General features: G+C 38.9%; 2 protein-coding genes across 11 annotated transcripts in view; one reads left to right on the forward strand and one right to left on the reverse strand.

The window, feature by feature from the left end:
• Positions 1-1,506: 1,506 nt before the first annotated feature.
• bcat1 (branched chain amino-acid transaminase 1, cytosolic) lies at positions 1,507-14,968 on the reverse strand. The gene is made up of 11 exons (XM_061030468.1): positions 14,835-14,968; positions 14,240-14,295; positions 9,305-9,499; positions 8,450-8,560; positions 8,137-8,256; positions 7,884-8,044; positions 7,611-7,753; positions 7,346-7,431; positions 7,111-7,251; positions 5,938-6,012; positions 1,507-2,060 (listed from the first exon to the last, which is right to left on the reverse strand). Exons 2-11 carry the CDS (start codon positions 14,267-14,269, stop codon positions 2,022-2,024), a joined length of 1,101 nt encoding a protein of 366 aa, XP_060886451.1. The 5' UTR covers positions 14,270-14,295; positions 14,835-14,968; the 3' UTR covers positions 1,507-2,021.
• Positions 14,969-15,507: 539 nt separating this feature from the next.
• The window catches only part of lrmp (lymphoid-restricted membrane protein), a 37,654-nt gene continuing 37,368 nt past the window's right edge, over positions 15,508-15,793 (forward strand). For all 10 annotated transcript variants that reach the window (XM_061030458.1, XM_061030456.1, XM_061030459.1 and 7 more), the window contains exon 1: positions 15,508-15,612. The gene's annotated coding sequence lies outside the window, so the exon portion shown is untranslated. The remainder of the gene's footprint in view (positions 15,613-15,793) is intronic.

A 15,793-nucleotide genomic window follows, 5' to 3' on the forward strand; every position in this document is an offset into this window, starting at 1 on the left:
TAGTGAGTATAAAAGGGCAGGTGTAGTTCCTGAGTTCCATATAAGCTCCTGGAATCCCTGGTCAAGCACTTTGTTTGGTCAAAATTATTATTTTATTGACAATATTTAACATCAAACAACAGTTAATTCAGACCAAGCAATCTTATTGGACAAGAGACATTTCATGAGAGCTGTTACTAAGACTTTTCAGGACGTGCATCACTCTGCTTCAGCCAGGGTTTCCATCAATTAGCTACTTGATGCCGCTTGGAGAAATGTTGTCAAAAAACAATATCACACTCGAGGCTGGGATGTTGCAGACTGAGATTTTCTTTGGCACCCAGCCTGACGTCCCATGCCTATGTCTGAAATGCAGCAATGTGGACAATCAGTACATCACTCCCTCTCGAGTCATATTGCTGGATAGTGTTAAAACGTCAGGACATAAACCATTGTATAATAATCAAAATGACCCTTTACATTGTTTGAGTAGTCAGAAGATTAGAATTTAACACTTACAATATTTATATGTCTAAATAAGTGCAAATATGCAATCCTTAGCTGAACACATCTTGTGCCCTGAAGTTTATTCAGACAATATTAAGGGTAAGACAAGTTTTTCTTTGGGACAGTTCCATCAAATAATTAAAATCATCTGTATGTCATTCATGTTTAACTTAATGGTTGCCATACCTTGTCAACAGATTTTAAATCTCTTGAATTTTTCCCGTCAAACCCAAGCAGCAGCAGCAGCAGCAGCTTCCAGTCATGAAAAATGAAGCCAAAGCGGAAGAGCAAAATCCTGCAGTTCATTGAGTGTCCACTAGAGGCTGGCTGCAGGAACACCGGGTGTCACATACAGCCACAGCCAAAAAAAGCCTGTTTTTACAGCAGTAAATGACATGTTTACAGCCTGTTACAAAAAAAAAAAATAGGTCTGATTAGTTATTGTCATCACTGGCACACACTGTACGAGGGGTGAATTATTTTTCAAAAGCTCTGTTTTGATATTCTGAACAATAGGTGTTATCCATAGTTCGGCGTGTAGCTGACAAGTTTGACAGGTGGGCGCGGTAATGGTTTGTCATAGAACTTAAAGGCTGCCTCAGCTCCAGCTCTCAGCCTGTCGTTAGGTAGACTGAAAGTTAGGCTGAGACAGCCTCAGGCTTCGTCCATTAATATTTACAGTCAAACCTAAAAAAAACTCATTGGCAAGAAGCTGTTTAGTGGAACTGCAGAGTATGATTCAAAAGTATAACCTAAACCCTTCTCATGTCCTGCATGAAGAGTATTAGCTTCTACCCTCTAAGAAGTGTTGTAGAGTTCCAAACTGCAACACTCTTTCATCCCTCACTCTATATCACTGCTGAACAGAGTGGAGGCATGCTGCAACCCATCCCACTTATTTCCACTCATTCTCTGACCTGGGCTGCACATGGACTCCAAACACTTTCATAGACAATGTCCTCACTTTACTGATGTAACGACTCATGCACTGTGATTCACCACCATGATTTTTAATGTAACATGCAAAACAAAATTCTGTGCAAGCGGACAATGAAGCATTATCTTATCTTATCCATGAATCAGAAACAATAAGCTCTCTTTGTACCATCTTTCTAAACAGTAAAACTTTGATAAAACAAACTTGACTGTAGCTGTTCTGTAACTCTTACACAAGTGTTACAAACCTCTCTGTAACTTTTACATGTGTTGGAGTTAAATGTCTGTTGAAGCCACAGCTGTATCCTGCATGTTGGTTGAAGAGATAAGAGGCAGCAGAATAAGCCCTGGTGGCTGTGTTTCTGTAAGTTATTGTGAAGTATTGCATTATACAGTATTAGCCCACTTTTGTTAATTGTTTTGGACAGTTGTGTGGTGTGACACTAATGCCAGAGTAGTTTTCTAGCATATTGCAGTTAGGCTGCAAATATTGCACATTCATTATTTTCTTATTTATATATGTACATGATGTCTTTGCTTGTTGCCTAATAGTTTGTCTTGTACAGACTCTTGTTGTTTTCCACATGTGTGTCCCACTGCTACACCAGGAAGGTCCAGTCACTGGGCGTGCGTCCATACTGTAAGAAAGGTCATAGAAAGGTTACAAGAGAGTCTCTGGTTTCTCCATTTGCAATAAAAGTTAGGGAAAATCTCATATCACTTAGTGCTAAACTTCCTCAGCGCTGCTTAATTGCGAGCAAAACACAAATCAAGAAATGAAATCAAATATCCGTAAGCAAATCTGCAAACTCAGCCACCGACAGAACACAACGCAACAGAGAAAAGGAACTATAATAAAAATCAAAACAAAATGTTCCCCAATCCGTGACAGCCGCAGAGACAAATCCAATTATTTGTGTCTCATGTTGCAAATTTGTTCTAATGGTCGAAGTGAGAAAGTAAATAAACGCCTGCGAAGGGGAAACAAAAGAATGTGATTTCTAATTAACTTGAAAGAGGAACAGCAGGGCGACTTAGTAAACCCATCTTTCATCTGCTGCCTCAGACCACTCGTTTGTTTGTTGCACAATGTTGTCTTCAAGAGGGGTTGGGGAGAGGAGTGTGTGTGTGGGGGGGGGGGATAACACTGGACTGCTTTCCCTCCAAATGAAATGTCAACAGATTTAACAGCGCTGCGGAAGAAGCGCAGCGTTTTCCAGCGTTTTGTCGATTTTATTGTTCATTAAGCTTCACTGACGACGCATCCCCCCTCGAATCTTCTTCCTCCTCCTCCTCCTCCTCCTCACCCACTTGTTCGAGGCTTCATTTGCAGCATCTTGGCTTTGAAGATCACAAAAGGCTGAGGCAATAATTGGGTTTGTGCAATTACAGCAAGCTTAATGAGAGAATTCACGAGTTTGTCTTGCCCCTATCTCCGACTCTCCACACTCCAGCATTAAGTCGGGAAACTGTATCTCTCTGATGCTTTGTCAACGCAGGAAGATGTTATCTGTTAGTGAGATTTGGCTTATCAATCCACCACACACATCATGTATGCACACAAGGCCTCAGTGATTGAACTGCAGATATGCTAATCACCTGCCCCAGACTGACCAGAGAGGCAAAACAACCAACACAGAGGCAGCATGGAAAGTTAACAGAGGGAGAGAAAGACAGAGCAAAAAGAAAAGAGGTCACCACAAAGATAAGACACATCACTAATCACAATGTTCAGAGTATGTTCAAACACAGTATGACTCATAATAATTTGATTGTCATCGAGACAGATAATCAAGGACACACTGTTCCTACAGTCTTCTGCTTCATTTGTGAAACTAGTAGCTCAACTCAGAGTACAGATTTTAGAACACTTATTAAATAAGGCTTGTCAACTAATGAGTTGCATTACTGTTCAAAAAGCTGGAGTAAATGGTTGTGCTTTATCATCCCTTTAGTTATCAAAATGATAAAATGAGGGCAGCCTTTGATTACCTACACGTTTCTTGTACTTCCATCTAGTTCTTGTGTGTTTGTGCGATTTAAAATCCATCTTAAAATCACCAAAGGGGCATTAGGCAACCGCTTTACAAGCAGAAATAGCAGTCAAAGAAAAAATCTATTATTTTTGTCTCAACTAACTCAACTAGCTCCACAACTTGGCTGTTAACAGACGAGTTGTGGAGCGGCCATAACATGTGCTCTCCAACTTTTTCAATCTTCTTTAAAATGATTTGAATGCTTTTTCGGTAAAATCTTAATTTGAAAAGTCATTTCAGTTTCCAAATAATCGTGATAACATTCAAAGTACTACCTTTTGAAGGTGGAATAAGGTATGATATCTGTCACTATAAAGTAGTATACTATTTACAGTTTTTTCCATTTGCTAAAACACAATTTTGCAAACTAGGCTGGTTTTATCAATTACACAATTCACAAAACTACACACCCAAACTTCAAAATACCTCATATATCCTGCAAAATGAAGAACTGCAACCAAAACTACATAAAGCATTATCAAAATCAAACTTTTGAATCAAATCGCACACACTTCATTCATATTACCAGATTTTTGTCTAACCAACTACACACTGTTGGGCATAATGAAAAGCACTCTCATCTTTAGTATGCTTTGTCATAATTCTAATTGTAGAACATTCTTCAGATTGTTCACATGCACAGAAATATTAGCAGATTGTGCTGCACTCTGTCCAGCCTCTCACATTGTCAGCCCATGGTTGATGACATGATCAACTAAGGTTGCTCTGATTTCATTTGAAAGTTGTTTTCTTCTTTGGCCATGAACTCCTCTACCAGCTCTACCCCTACCTCTCACTCTTCCTCTACCAGCTCTACCCCTACCTCTCACTCTTCCTCTACCAGCTCTACCCCTACCTCTCACTCTTCCTCTACCAGCTCTACCCCTACCTCTCACTCTTCCTCTACCAGCTCTACCCCTACCTCTCACTCTTCCTCCCCCTATCATTCTCATTCTCACCCTCCCTCTTCCTCTCTTTGCAACCTCTTCCCTTGTTGTTGTAAAAAAAAAAGGTGCTCACCTGTGGTCTTTTCATAGTGCTTACTTCCTGATTGAAGTGATAACAATTAACCATTGAGGTGTTTGGCCAGGTGACACATACATTGGCCAATTAGCTCATGTAGTGTTATTTTGAATGGCAGTGTTTTGAAATGGCAAACATGTGACTTTATGTCAGATTGTTGTGTCTTATGCAGAGAACCGTGTTCATTTAAAAAGTGCCATTTTGAATTGCAAAATGTGTGTAAAGCAGAAAATGTGTTTAGACTTTTGGAGACTTGAGAAGAGGTTTTGCTCTCTGTGTGTCAGTTTAAATAATTGTGCTATGCATGTCATTTTAGTGTGTTAGCAATTGGAAAAAACTGTAAATACTCAACTGACTTCAAATCAATATCAATAATTAAAAAAAAACAATAATTACATCATGTGTGTAAATGAAAGTAGCAGTAAAGTTTAAAAATGTTTAATGAAATGCTGAATGAAATTACTTTTGAGTTATTTGTATAAAAAAGAAAAAACTAAAAGTAAGTTTAGTGGTATGAGCTAAAGGTTTGAAGAAGACTTTCTTAGTCTGATCTCAGACATATTATGGCTTTTCCCAGCTCATACCCCTAGAAATAATAGGCTCATTACACAGCACAATAAACAAAAAGTCAGCGATACATAACATGCACTTTAACTCTAATCGAGCCTTCAGCAAAAACATGAATCTGTTTAAATCTGCAGTGCTGTGTAGACTGTAGAGGTGGTGTGTTTGTAGGCCATGCACAACATTACCAAGCCATTACTCATTACCTAATGAGACATTTCACTTATTTTCTACTTACAGGAAGGATAATGCATTCACTGAGTGTACGATAAATAAGGACCAACGGGTGTTTGTTCATAATACAAAAACCCAATGCTTTGATCTAATTGAGATAGATAATAACCGCTGGATTAAAGCCCTGTTATGTAATTATAGAAATACAATAAATTTAAGTAAATTTGCCTTTTATCTGTTCATTCAGTAAACAGTTTTTTTTTCAAGTGTTGGTTAATAAATGTGTTAGCAATAAGAATAAGTATAAACGTTCTAGGCATTATAACTTAGAACCACAGCTACTTCCAATTCCACTTCAGTGTTTTTGTAGGCGTGTTTCACCTACAATCACATTATTAAATGACTTATTTAAAGAACCTGTTTTTTAAATGAAGAGAATAAAAAACACAGACGTTCAACCAGCTGTTACTCAACCAGGAGAAACATCTGTGGAGAGCTGGTGTGTCTGGATATGAGCACAAATAGTCTTTGTGTTTGTGTGTGTGTGTGTGTGTGTGTGTGTGTGTGTGTGTGTGTGTGTGTGTGTGTGTGTGTGTGTGTGTGTGTGTGTGTGTGTGTGTGTGAGTGTGTGTGTGTATTTGTGTGTGTGTGTGTGTGTGTGTGTGTGTGTGTGTGCGTGCGTGCGTGCGTGCGTGTGTGTGTCTTTGCGTCCACCTACCTGTATATCTGTGAGTTCTTTCGCTATCTTTACAGTCAGCTGTGGGTTTTTATCCTGACAAGGGATATGCAAGTCCTGAAAACACATAAAACCATAAAACAATAATTCAATCAGCTCAGTGTGTACACTTTGTACAATGAAATTACAGAAACATAGAGAATGTTAAGTCAACACATAACAACATTAAAATGAGCAGCCACAAGGTTAAAACAGATTTCTAAAGATGTAAACTCTCTGCGTTTTCACGAGAGACCATGTGCCTCATTCATCAAAGAACTGAAAGTTTGAACACCGTTCACAATTAACTTCTTTGTAATTTATTTTTAATCAAATAAAGAGAGCCAACTTTAACTTCCAGCTCGGAGTTAGCATGCAGCAGATGAGAGGGTAAATGACGACATAAAGCTAAGGTCTTAAGATTTAAGTCTTGAAATGTGAGGAGTATTGGGATCACATTCTTCTGGGATGTTGAACCAATCAGATTGATCAGAATTTCAAAAAGATGACAATGTAATAAGACATTGAAATAGTTTGTAAAACCTGTTATCATTGATAAAGAAATTAAACAAAAAATAAACTAAATTACAGCGCCTGCTGCCACCACTAACCGACCTCGGATAAGAGGAAGAAAATGGACGGACGGATGGAAACTAAATTCATATTCAGATTCACTGCTGGCTGTAAAGCAAATTGCCCCTCGGGGATAATAAAGTTTACCTTGACCTTGACCTTGAAATTTGAACAGAGCCAGACTATCAACTTGCATTCTTTTTCTGAGTTTATTTTTACTGATGCACTGCAAACTGGCTGCTAGCTGTAGCCGTATACTTACAGACATGTGCCAGTAAGAGTGGACTTATATTCTTATTCTTAAGAAGAAAGTGATTGAGTATTTAGGAAAGAACAAGTAGAGGAAAATGATACAGCCAATTTAAAGTGTTTTACATGGGAAATGATAGAAAGTAAGAAAAGCACATTGTGATATAATAAGACTATACCATTATTTGTTTTCTACACAATACAAAGCTTAACTACATTATAAGATGTATGTGACATATTTATTCTGAGACAAACATACTTTCTGGTTAAAATTGTTATGTAATTTAATATTTTTGGTTCTAATTATTGAGCAGATAGATAATGTGTGTGTGGATGTGTGCTACCCTTACTCACCGTCCCCTGATACACAATGTGTCCTATGGGGCAGATCATGCACGCCGTTCCAGAGCCAAACATCTCTCTGACGCGCTGCTGCTCCAGTGCGGAGCACAGCTGGCTCATGGTCAGGTAGCGTTCTGTCACCTTAAACTCACCCTAGGCAACGAGGACAGAGGAAAGGACCAGAGGAAATATGATGCCTAATTTGGAAGAATGATCAATGCATGTTGTATCATTGTGTCTTTCTCACCCATTTCCTGGTTAGTTCCAGGATGCTCTGCCGGGTAACACCTGGAAGTATGATGCCGTCCAACGGTGGGGTAGCAAGTTCCTCCTCTGAAAAAAAGAGTAAGTAATTAATAAGACAAAAAAAATACAAGAATTTAGAAGAGGAATTGACTGAATATTTGTTTGGATGTTGTAGGGATATTGTTTCACCAGAAGAGGGCAGGATTGTAAAAGGTTTAATTGTAAATCTTCCACTCTACTTTCTACATTCTAGTTCTGTGATTAACCTCCATCCTCATTGATCCAGTGGAGGAAGATGTTCATGGTCCCTGCTTCAGTGATCTGGTGGTCCTCTCCATAGAGCCACAGCACCTGCTGACACCCATAATCCACTGCTTCATACTGGGCCAGCAAAGAACATCCGTAATTCCTGCAGAAAATAAGACACAAACTTAACTATCATGAATACTTTTTTTTCCAACAGCCCTGAGATACTACATAGGAATGTACCCCTTGTTGTTGCATGCATCACATAACATGCATACAGTATGCATACCCACCCTCCCATCTTGCAGTCTCCAGTTCCTCCTTTCCAAGCCCGTGTGTACTTTGGGTCGGCCCACAAGGACAGAGCCTCTGCCTCATTGTTGAAATAAGCCCCCGCTTGACACAAGATCACATACAGCAAGGCGTGGCTGGGCTTCTTCACACCCAGAGAGGGCTACCATAGACACATTAATGCATGCAGTGACATTTTATTCCAAAAGAAAAAAAGCTTAGAAAATGATTGCAGTATTTGACAGTCGGCCTTACCTCAGTGCTAATAAATGTTGGTCTTATGTACAGTCCTGCTGAGTCTGAGTAAGGAACCCAGTCCTGATCAATCTCTACCAGACGCCTGATACACTCCAGGAACTCTGACTGATCAAAAGTCTGGAGAAGGAAAGTGGGATATAAAAAGTAGAGACGGTGGGATGGCTGTCAAAAGATGAAATATCAAAAGTGGAAACATTGGGTTGAAATTGTTACGATTTAAAAACAGTAATTTGTTCATCATTGTCAGCTTTCCTTTCCTCAGTCCATCCATTCAACCAGTCATTCCTTCCTCAAATCCTCAAAGTCTTACAGGGAGACAAGCTCTCTTAGCAGACTTGGACATGCGATTCATGTTAAGCATCGGTCTGAAGAGGCGCAGATGGTTGTCATCCCCACGATAGGCCTTCAAGCCTTCAAACAGCTAGTGAGAAAATTAGGAAACAAGAAGGAATGAAAAAGAACATATGAGGATCTAAAGAAAGATGATATGATGAATAGAGAAAATCACAACGCTAAATAATGAACTGAACAAGTGTTTAAACAAGAGTGGTGAGTTGGGACAGAAACAACAAATACATATGCATTCAGTCATTGTCTCTCTGTCTATCCATACATCCTGTTTTATTATCATATTTCATTGATTGAATGATTTTATCAGGGGTAGCAGATTGCTGTCCACCAAATAGTCTGGTTGTACTGGAGGAGGTTTCGGCCTGTTCAAAGACAGGTTTTCCCTGCGTCTGTTGCTCAGTACTTACATGGTGGAGTAATGTTGAGTCTCATTGAATAATATAACAAAGGGTATGATCCAGACTTGCTCCATATGTAAAGTATCATGCAATAACTTTTATTGTGATTATCTGCTATATGATGTAAATTATATTAACTGACTAACTGATTGGCTACACGATACCTCAATCGTTGCAAGTTCTGATGGAGCATGCAGTCACTGTTGCTCATGTTCTCAACAGCTGTTCTCATGAATTCAATGTTCATTCTTATACAAGTAGGCAAGGTTGTTTAAAAAAAAAAAAAATAGATGAAAAAATCTGCTTAACCTGCAAGATCATCCAAGACCACATTCTTGAATTATCTTGGTATCTTATTATGCTAAAGAGCAGCATAAAAGTCCATTTAAAGGTTGACTTAGCTCTGGTCGGTGTACCTGAACACCATAGTGTAGTGATGAGCAGGCTGGATGGAGGGACATGTTCCCAAAGGGCTTAATAAGTGGAGCCTGCCAGCCCTCAGTCCCACTCCACTCGATGGTCAGCATGTGGTCAGTGAAGACGGACCCAAAGGTGGAGACTTCAGGTTTGGTCTTCGGAGTGGAAGACAGCTGGATAACCAGATCTGCTGCCTGTTTTAAAAAAAACAATTGAAAGAAAGAAGAAGCTACCGTAGTTAAACCCTCAGGCCTTCTTGCTGATGTTGAGAATTCTAACAATTGCACCTCTTTGTTGACTAATTTAAAGATCCTGTGTGAATTTTTTATAATGTCACTTCTAATGCCTGAAACAGCTGTCTGGGGTTGCTGTCTGACAAAGGGATAGAAAGCATGCTGCAGGAACTTCTTTATGTTTTCCAAGGCAAGATTCTCGATGGGTGATAGTTATGACTGTTAAAATACATCAGGATGGGACTTCTTGTAAAAAAAGAGCTATGTCTTTGTCCACAGGGGACACAAAATTTTTATTTATTTTTATTTTACAGGGACATTGCATATTAATAAACTTTTCAGAGTTAGCCAAAAGGCAAATTTTCATCTGTTGTCCCTGGCCAGATTTTATAAAAGGCTCCCTAAAAAAACAAAACAAATTCAAACATCACTAAAAGCTACAAAAACAAGTATTAGTAAAAGCACGTATCCAATAACCTACTAAAGTAAATGTAACGTGCACACAACAAGACAACATGTAACACTATATACAATAAACACGTACAAATTACACAAGGCCACATATAAAACATTGAGTGAGCTATACCTGAAGCTCACCTCAACAGACAACTAACACGCAGGCCACATTCATTTAAAAAACAGGACACATTCACCAACAACCAGACACAAGGTGGCAGCAGCGAGCGGAACAGGTTTAGTGCTGGCAGATGTGGTTATCAAATAGCCAGTGTTTCAGATATGAACTAAATGAATGATATGTGTTGCTCTCTCTGATAACTGTTGGGATGTTGTTCCATTCACGTGAGGCTGTAACAGAAGAGGCAGACTGACTAAAAGCACACTTCCTTAGAGGAATAATGCAGTCGCCTCTTGAGACACCCCTCGTGAAGTGATATGTGTTTGTTCGTATGCTTACAAACTCTCTGAGTGGGGGAGGGGCCAAACCATGTGTGATTTTATAAAGGAGGCATGCATTTTTTTGTTTAATCATGTTCTCCCAGCTCAGGAGGTGGTATTTTTTGAGGATTGAACAGTGGTGGAATTGTTTGGTTTTTTGTCTAAAACTTTTATTGCCTGTTTATACAAAGACTGTAGTGGTTTTAATGTGGCGTGACTTGACCAGCTTGTCAAACAGTAGGTCATATATGAGAAAATCATTGAATGCATGTACATCTTGGCTGCTTCAGTGGACATGGAGTTTCTGATAAATCTGAAGTTGGCAAGGTTAAATTTAATTTGTTTACAGACTTTTTTTTACATGTGCTTTAAAGTTCAGGTTGGAGTCAAGTATAATGCCAAGGTATTTGAATTATTTTACAATGTGTAGTTTTTCTCCTGACATGATCCAAGTATATCTGGATCTATGTTTGAGTAATTTGTTTTAGTGAAGAACATACCAACAGTTTTATACACGTTAAGTTGGAGACAGCACTGATTAAACCATGCTGTAATTTTGATCATTGCGGTTGTTAGTTTTGAAGCAACTTCTGCTTTTGTTAAACCATGCACATACAAAACTATATCGTCAGCATACATTTGAATGTTAACCTCAGGACACACAGAGGGCAGGTCATTTACATACAAGCAGAATAAAAGTGGGCCCAGTATAGATCCCTGCGGAACGCCAGTGGACAAGCAGAGGGCGTCAGATTGATAATCAAGTATTCGCACAATTTGAGAGTGGTTGGAGAGATATGATTCTACCCATTTAAGGGCATCAGCAGATAAATTAAAGGTGGATAACTTAGATAGAAGAACCCTGTGATTTACAGTGTCAAATGCTTTTCTGAGATCTAGAAAGACAGCACCAACAATGCCACGGTTATCTAGCAGTGATTTGATTTTTTCAATGAAGAAGCAATTAGCTGTCTCTGTTAAGTGGTTGGATCTGAATCCAAACTGCATTGGATGCAAGTGATAAGAGCTGTTGTTCAGGTGATATATAATTTGCTCAGCTGCCCATTTCTCTGCAACTTTAGACATAATCGGAAGAATGCTGATGGGCCTATAATTGCAGGGTGAATGGGGCTCACCAGATTTGTAAATTGGTGAAATAACGGCAGATTTCCACACCCTTGGGAATTCACCCTGTGATATTGAGAGATTAATGATTTTGGTGATGGGTTGGGCTAATGCTGCACCAAGATCCTTAACCATTGTTGTGTCCATCCCAAAATCATCTTTTGCTTTTGATGGCTTGAGGGATCTAAAAATTACTGTGATCTTTGATTCATTAACATTACTAAAATGGAAAACTGGCTCTGTTTTGTTTGCCAAGCACAGATTAACCTGCTTAGCAGAGAAGCTCTGTGCAATAGTTGCTACAGAATCGACAAAGTATCGATTAAGAGCTCCAGCTACTTCAGCTGGGTCCTTAGTCAGGTTTCCATTCAGGCTAAGTTCAATTTGTTTTCCTGCTTTGGTTTGTTGACCCAGGAGCTTTTTTAACTGACTCCATATTAATTTAGAATTTCCCCTTGCCTCACTAATTATTGTCATAAAAAAATCAGCCCTAGCCTTCCTCAACCCTGTTATCACCTTATTTCTTAACATGGCAAAATGAAATTTGTCGTGGAACAATCTGGTCTTAATGGCCATTTTCAGTGCCAGATCTCGCTCTTTCATCAGTTTTAAAATATCTGCATTTATCCAGGGAAGACTGTTCTTTTTATTCCTATACTTAAACTTCCAAGAAAATTCTGTGATGACACTATGCACTTTACTTGAGAATATTTGACTGCCCTCCTGCAAGTCTTTTCCTAAGAGCAAATCATTCCAATTGACGCTATTTATAGCATAAAAATGAATGCAAACCAAACATGTCTCTCAGGAGCTTTTAGTTGTTCAATTTATGAACCAATCCATGCAGTTGTTTTAATTTATCAGATAATAAAGACAAATTATTTCTCATGGGTTTATAGATACAAAAAACAGAGCTACATAAAATGCACTGTGACAGCCTGCATGGTTAATAAGAAACCACTGCCAACATGTTATACAATCAATTGAATGATAGGATGATGTGTCAGGGTGAACTTGTTTTTGCTCCCTCCAATTGACCAAAATGTTCATTATTACAGGTTTAAGAAAAATGTCCCAAGCAAACCTCATGTTTGACCTGCTCTAATGTGAACAGTTGACCTCTAATGCTGTAAAACCAGACAACAGATCCATGACGCTGCAACTTCAATGAGACTAGAGAGGCTGTCTGAAGGTGTGTGTAGACCTAACACTTCACCATACCCCTCCCCAGCAACATGAATCGGGACCTCCTACCCCTAAATGCGAATACACAAGATGTAGGGGCAGGGCTAAGAGGTAAAATGGGACTAGGCCTTAGAGAGGAAATGTGATCTAAAGTTTTCTGTATGTGTATCCAAGCTGTCACTCCCCACTCCCCTCAAATACACAAGCATCAAATAGCCTTGAAATCATTTAATATAAAGCACCCAGTCTATCCCATAATGATTTGTGTGCAGGTTGGGAAATATGTGTCATATTTATCAGGAGTGACTGCTGTCCTTTCCTGCTGTTCTGCAAGATAGTAATACGATCCTTCTTTGAAACATACATCTCTTAAAGGTAAGACATTTAGTTAGTTATCTGCTCCAATTGTCTGGGATTAAACAGACTCGTCATCCTCTCCTTCAGGGTGCAGAAGGCTGCTTGTGACATAATCCCAGATTACAGTGCTGGAGAGTGGGGAGTGACAACAGGATGTGAAAGTAATGCATAATCTACAGTACTTTTATGTCTTTGGTTGCTTTTGAAGTCTTTTTGTGTGCTCATATTCATTATAGGATTTCTTTTAACATATAGGTTAAAAGGTTTCCCTCTGCTAATGTTTGGTTTTCATATTTTTTTAAATAAAAAGCCATGGATAGGAATTTTCATGTCATTTTGGATTAAATTTATTTTTGACATTTCACAATAATAAAAAAAAAAATCTAAATTCTTATTTTATGAGCATTCTGTCCACATAATAGTTTATAATCCCTCTTCATGGTCACCTGCAAGGAAGTGTTTTGGCAGGGATCAGATCAAGTACGGATTAAATTAACAATGAAAGAGAAAGCATAGCCACATCCCAGACCCAAGCCAATGCCCATGCTTGTGAGTGTACAGTACATCTGTGTGTGTGTGTGTGTGTGTGTGTGTGTGTGTGTGTGTGTGTGTGTGTGTCTGCACATGTCCACACATAATCTGTACCTGAGCCTGCTGTCTACTGGTCAGGCACTCAGGGTCAGAAAACAAGCAAAGCTCCAGCTACTTAGCGTGAGCTGGGAAAGTGGATTGTGCTGAGCACAAGTGCAGGAATGGACACTGGTTGTGTCATTTCAAAGAAAAAATAGCAACAACATGCAGTTTATTCTGTTAAAGGCAAGTTAAAGGCTAAACGAATGAAAAGCCTTGGAAAAGGCTTGTCAGCAAGTGGACTTACTGAAACGTTGGAATATCTTCTAGATTTGTTTTTCACATGTTTTGTTTTCACAATAAGCAAGCAGCTCTTCAGTCCAGCACTTTGCAACATGAGGACAATAAGCAGCGCTGGACTATCTTCTATGTGGAGAAAGACGGAGGATTTTTAAGTGTCAGGAAGCCAAGGAATCATCAAGATGCTGCAGCTGGAGCAGCTACAGAGGGTAGGTACACTTATTCACTCCATTCTACAAACCTAATAGCTACCACACAGTTCAGTACCTTAAAGCTTGGAATGACGTTGTCAGCCATTGGAGGGTGGAAATGAAGCAGATTCCCTTAAAAAAATAAAACATTAAAAAAATTGGAACAGTACAATAACACTATTCATTCAAATGCATATTCTTAAAAAAACATTTTAACAACTGCTATGTACAAATAAATGAATAAAAATAAGATGTTATCGTTGCATAAGGAAGGTATTTTTATCTGCTGAAATAGATGAAACACATAAAACAAGCTGTTGTCAAATAACTCATATTCATGTCCTATTGTTATAATATTCATTAAGGCATTTCAAATGACAAAGTATTTTATTGAACTAAATATAAACACCATCAGTATTGTCACTTTCTCCAAAGTATCACAATTCAGTTTTAACTCATGAAGTGTTTTAGTTAAATGTAAAACATCATCAAAGCTAATTTCCTATTATACGCCCTATTGTCCACATACAAAGGTCATGTAATTACTGCATGTCACTGGCCTTCATGAACAACATGGATTTACAGGCCAACAAGTGATAATGCATTATAACTTTATAAGTCTATCGGTAATTTAGACGTTATAAAATTGGGTTCCAATATTGTATACTTACTCTCTATTCCACACAATCTGCGTTATCAATTAGGCTAGTATCCCCAGTCAATAGGGCTAGTCGATATGGAAAGTTTCCCTCAGAGCTGAAAAGAGGTCTGACCTTATCGTCGCTGTGAAGGAAGTTAAACACCGACTGAGCACCTACCTGCTAAACCGCTTACTGAGTGCCTGGGTTGAAACCAGTCCCATTATTGGGTTGTCATGACAACAAACATCCAAGCGTACCCAATTAATATTTCAACACAGGTGTTTATCTGCTGTGATGTGAAGTGTGTCGGTGTCACAATATCATAGTCACTGTCTGATAGGAAGACGTGGCTTTGTTTTTTTTTGGTTTGTTTACTAGTAGGCTTTATTTTTTTATTTTACAGACCTTAAACGCAACATGGCCTTTCTTTGTGAGAGTAATACGTAATATTTACAGTCTATGGTGTAAGAACAGGCTTGGTGAGCCACTGAAAGGGGGATTCATCCTGCGTAGGGACAAAGTAAAAACAATGACAATCCTTACGTCATCATTTATTTGATATTTGTGACTATAGTCCATGTACCGCACAGTATCATATATTTAAACTTTTCCTGTAGCGTGGTGTATTGAATGCCGTGTGTCCTTCAGGCCACAGGGTGGAGGTGCTGGCTCAGTTTTTGGAGTCCTGAACACCCACTGAAGTTTGAACTCTTCGTGGCTCGAGCGATCAGCTTGTTCGAGCTACCTGTGCGCGTGCTCTATGTACAAACATTTGGTCGTGGAGATTTGCTCACGCAAGCGTCGCAAGGTAACTCAAATATATCTCCAGCTGGCAAAATGTTATTTGAAAGAAACATTGAGAAGGTGTTTGGTAGAGTCGTTGGTCAGGTGTGTTTGTTTAGTTAATAATATTTGATGACCGTCGTTTGTCTGACGCAGCTTGACAGTCTTCTCTCTTTTAACGAGTCTTACAGGAATTTAGTTTAGTT

This window comes from Labrus mixtus, chromosome 22, assembly GCF_963584025.1.
Source record: "Labrus mixtus chromosome 22, fLabMix1.1, whole genome shotgun sequence".
In the NCBI taxonomy this organism is placed as follows: Eukaryota; Metazoa; Chordata; class Actinopteri; order Labriformes; family Labridae; genus Labrus; species Labrus mixtus.

Coding starts and splice junctions, on each gene's coding strand:
- bcat1 (XM_061030468.1), bottom strand. CDS start 14,269: ATGGCTGACAACGTCATTCCAAGCTTTAAG. Junction 8,257..8,449: donor CTAAGAGAGCTTGTCTCCCT/GTAAGACTTTGA, acceptor TTCCTTCTCCAG/ACTTTTGATCAGTCAGAGTT. Junction 8,045..8,136: donor CAACATTTATTAGCACTGAG/GTAAGGCCGACT, acceptor TGTCTATGGTAG/CCCTCTCTGGGTGTGAAGAA.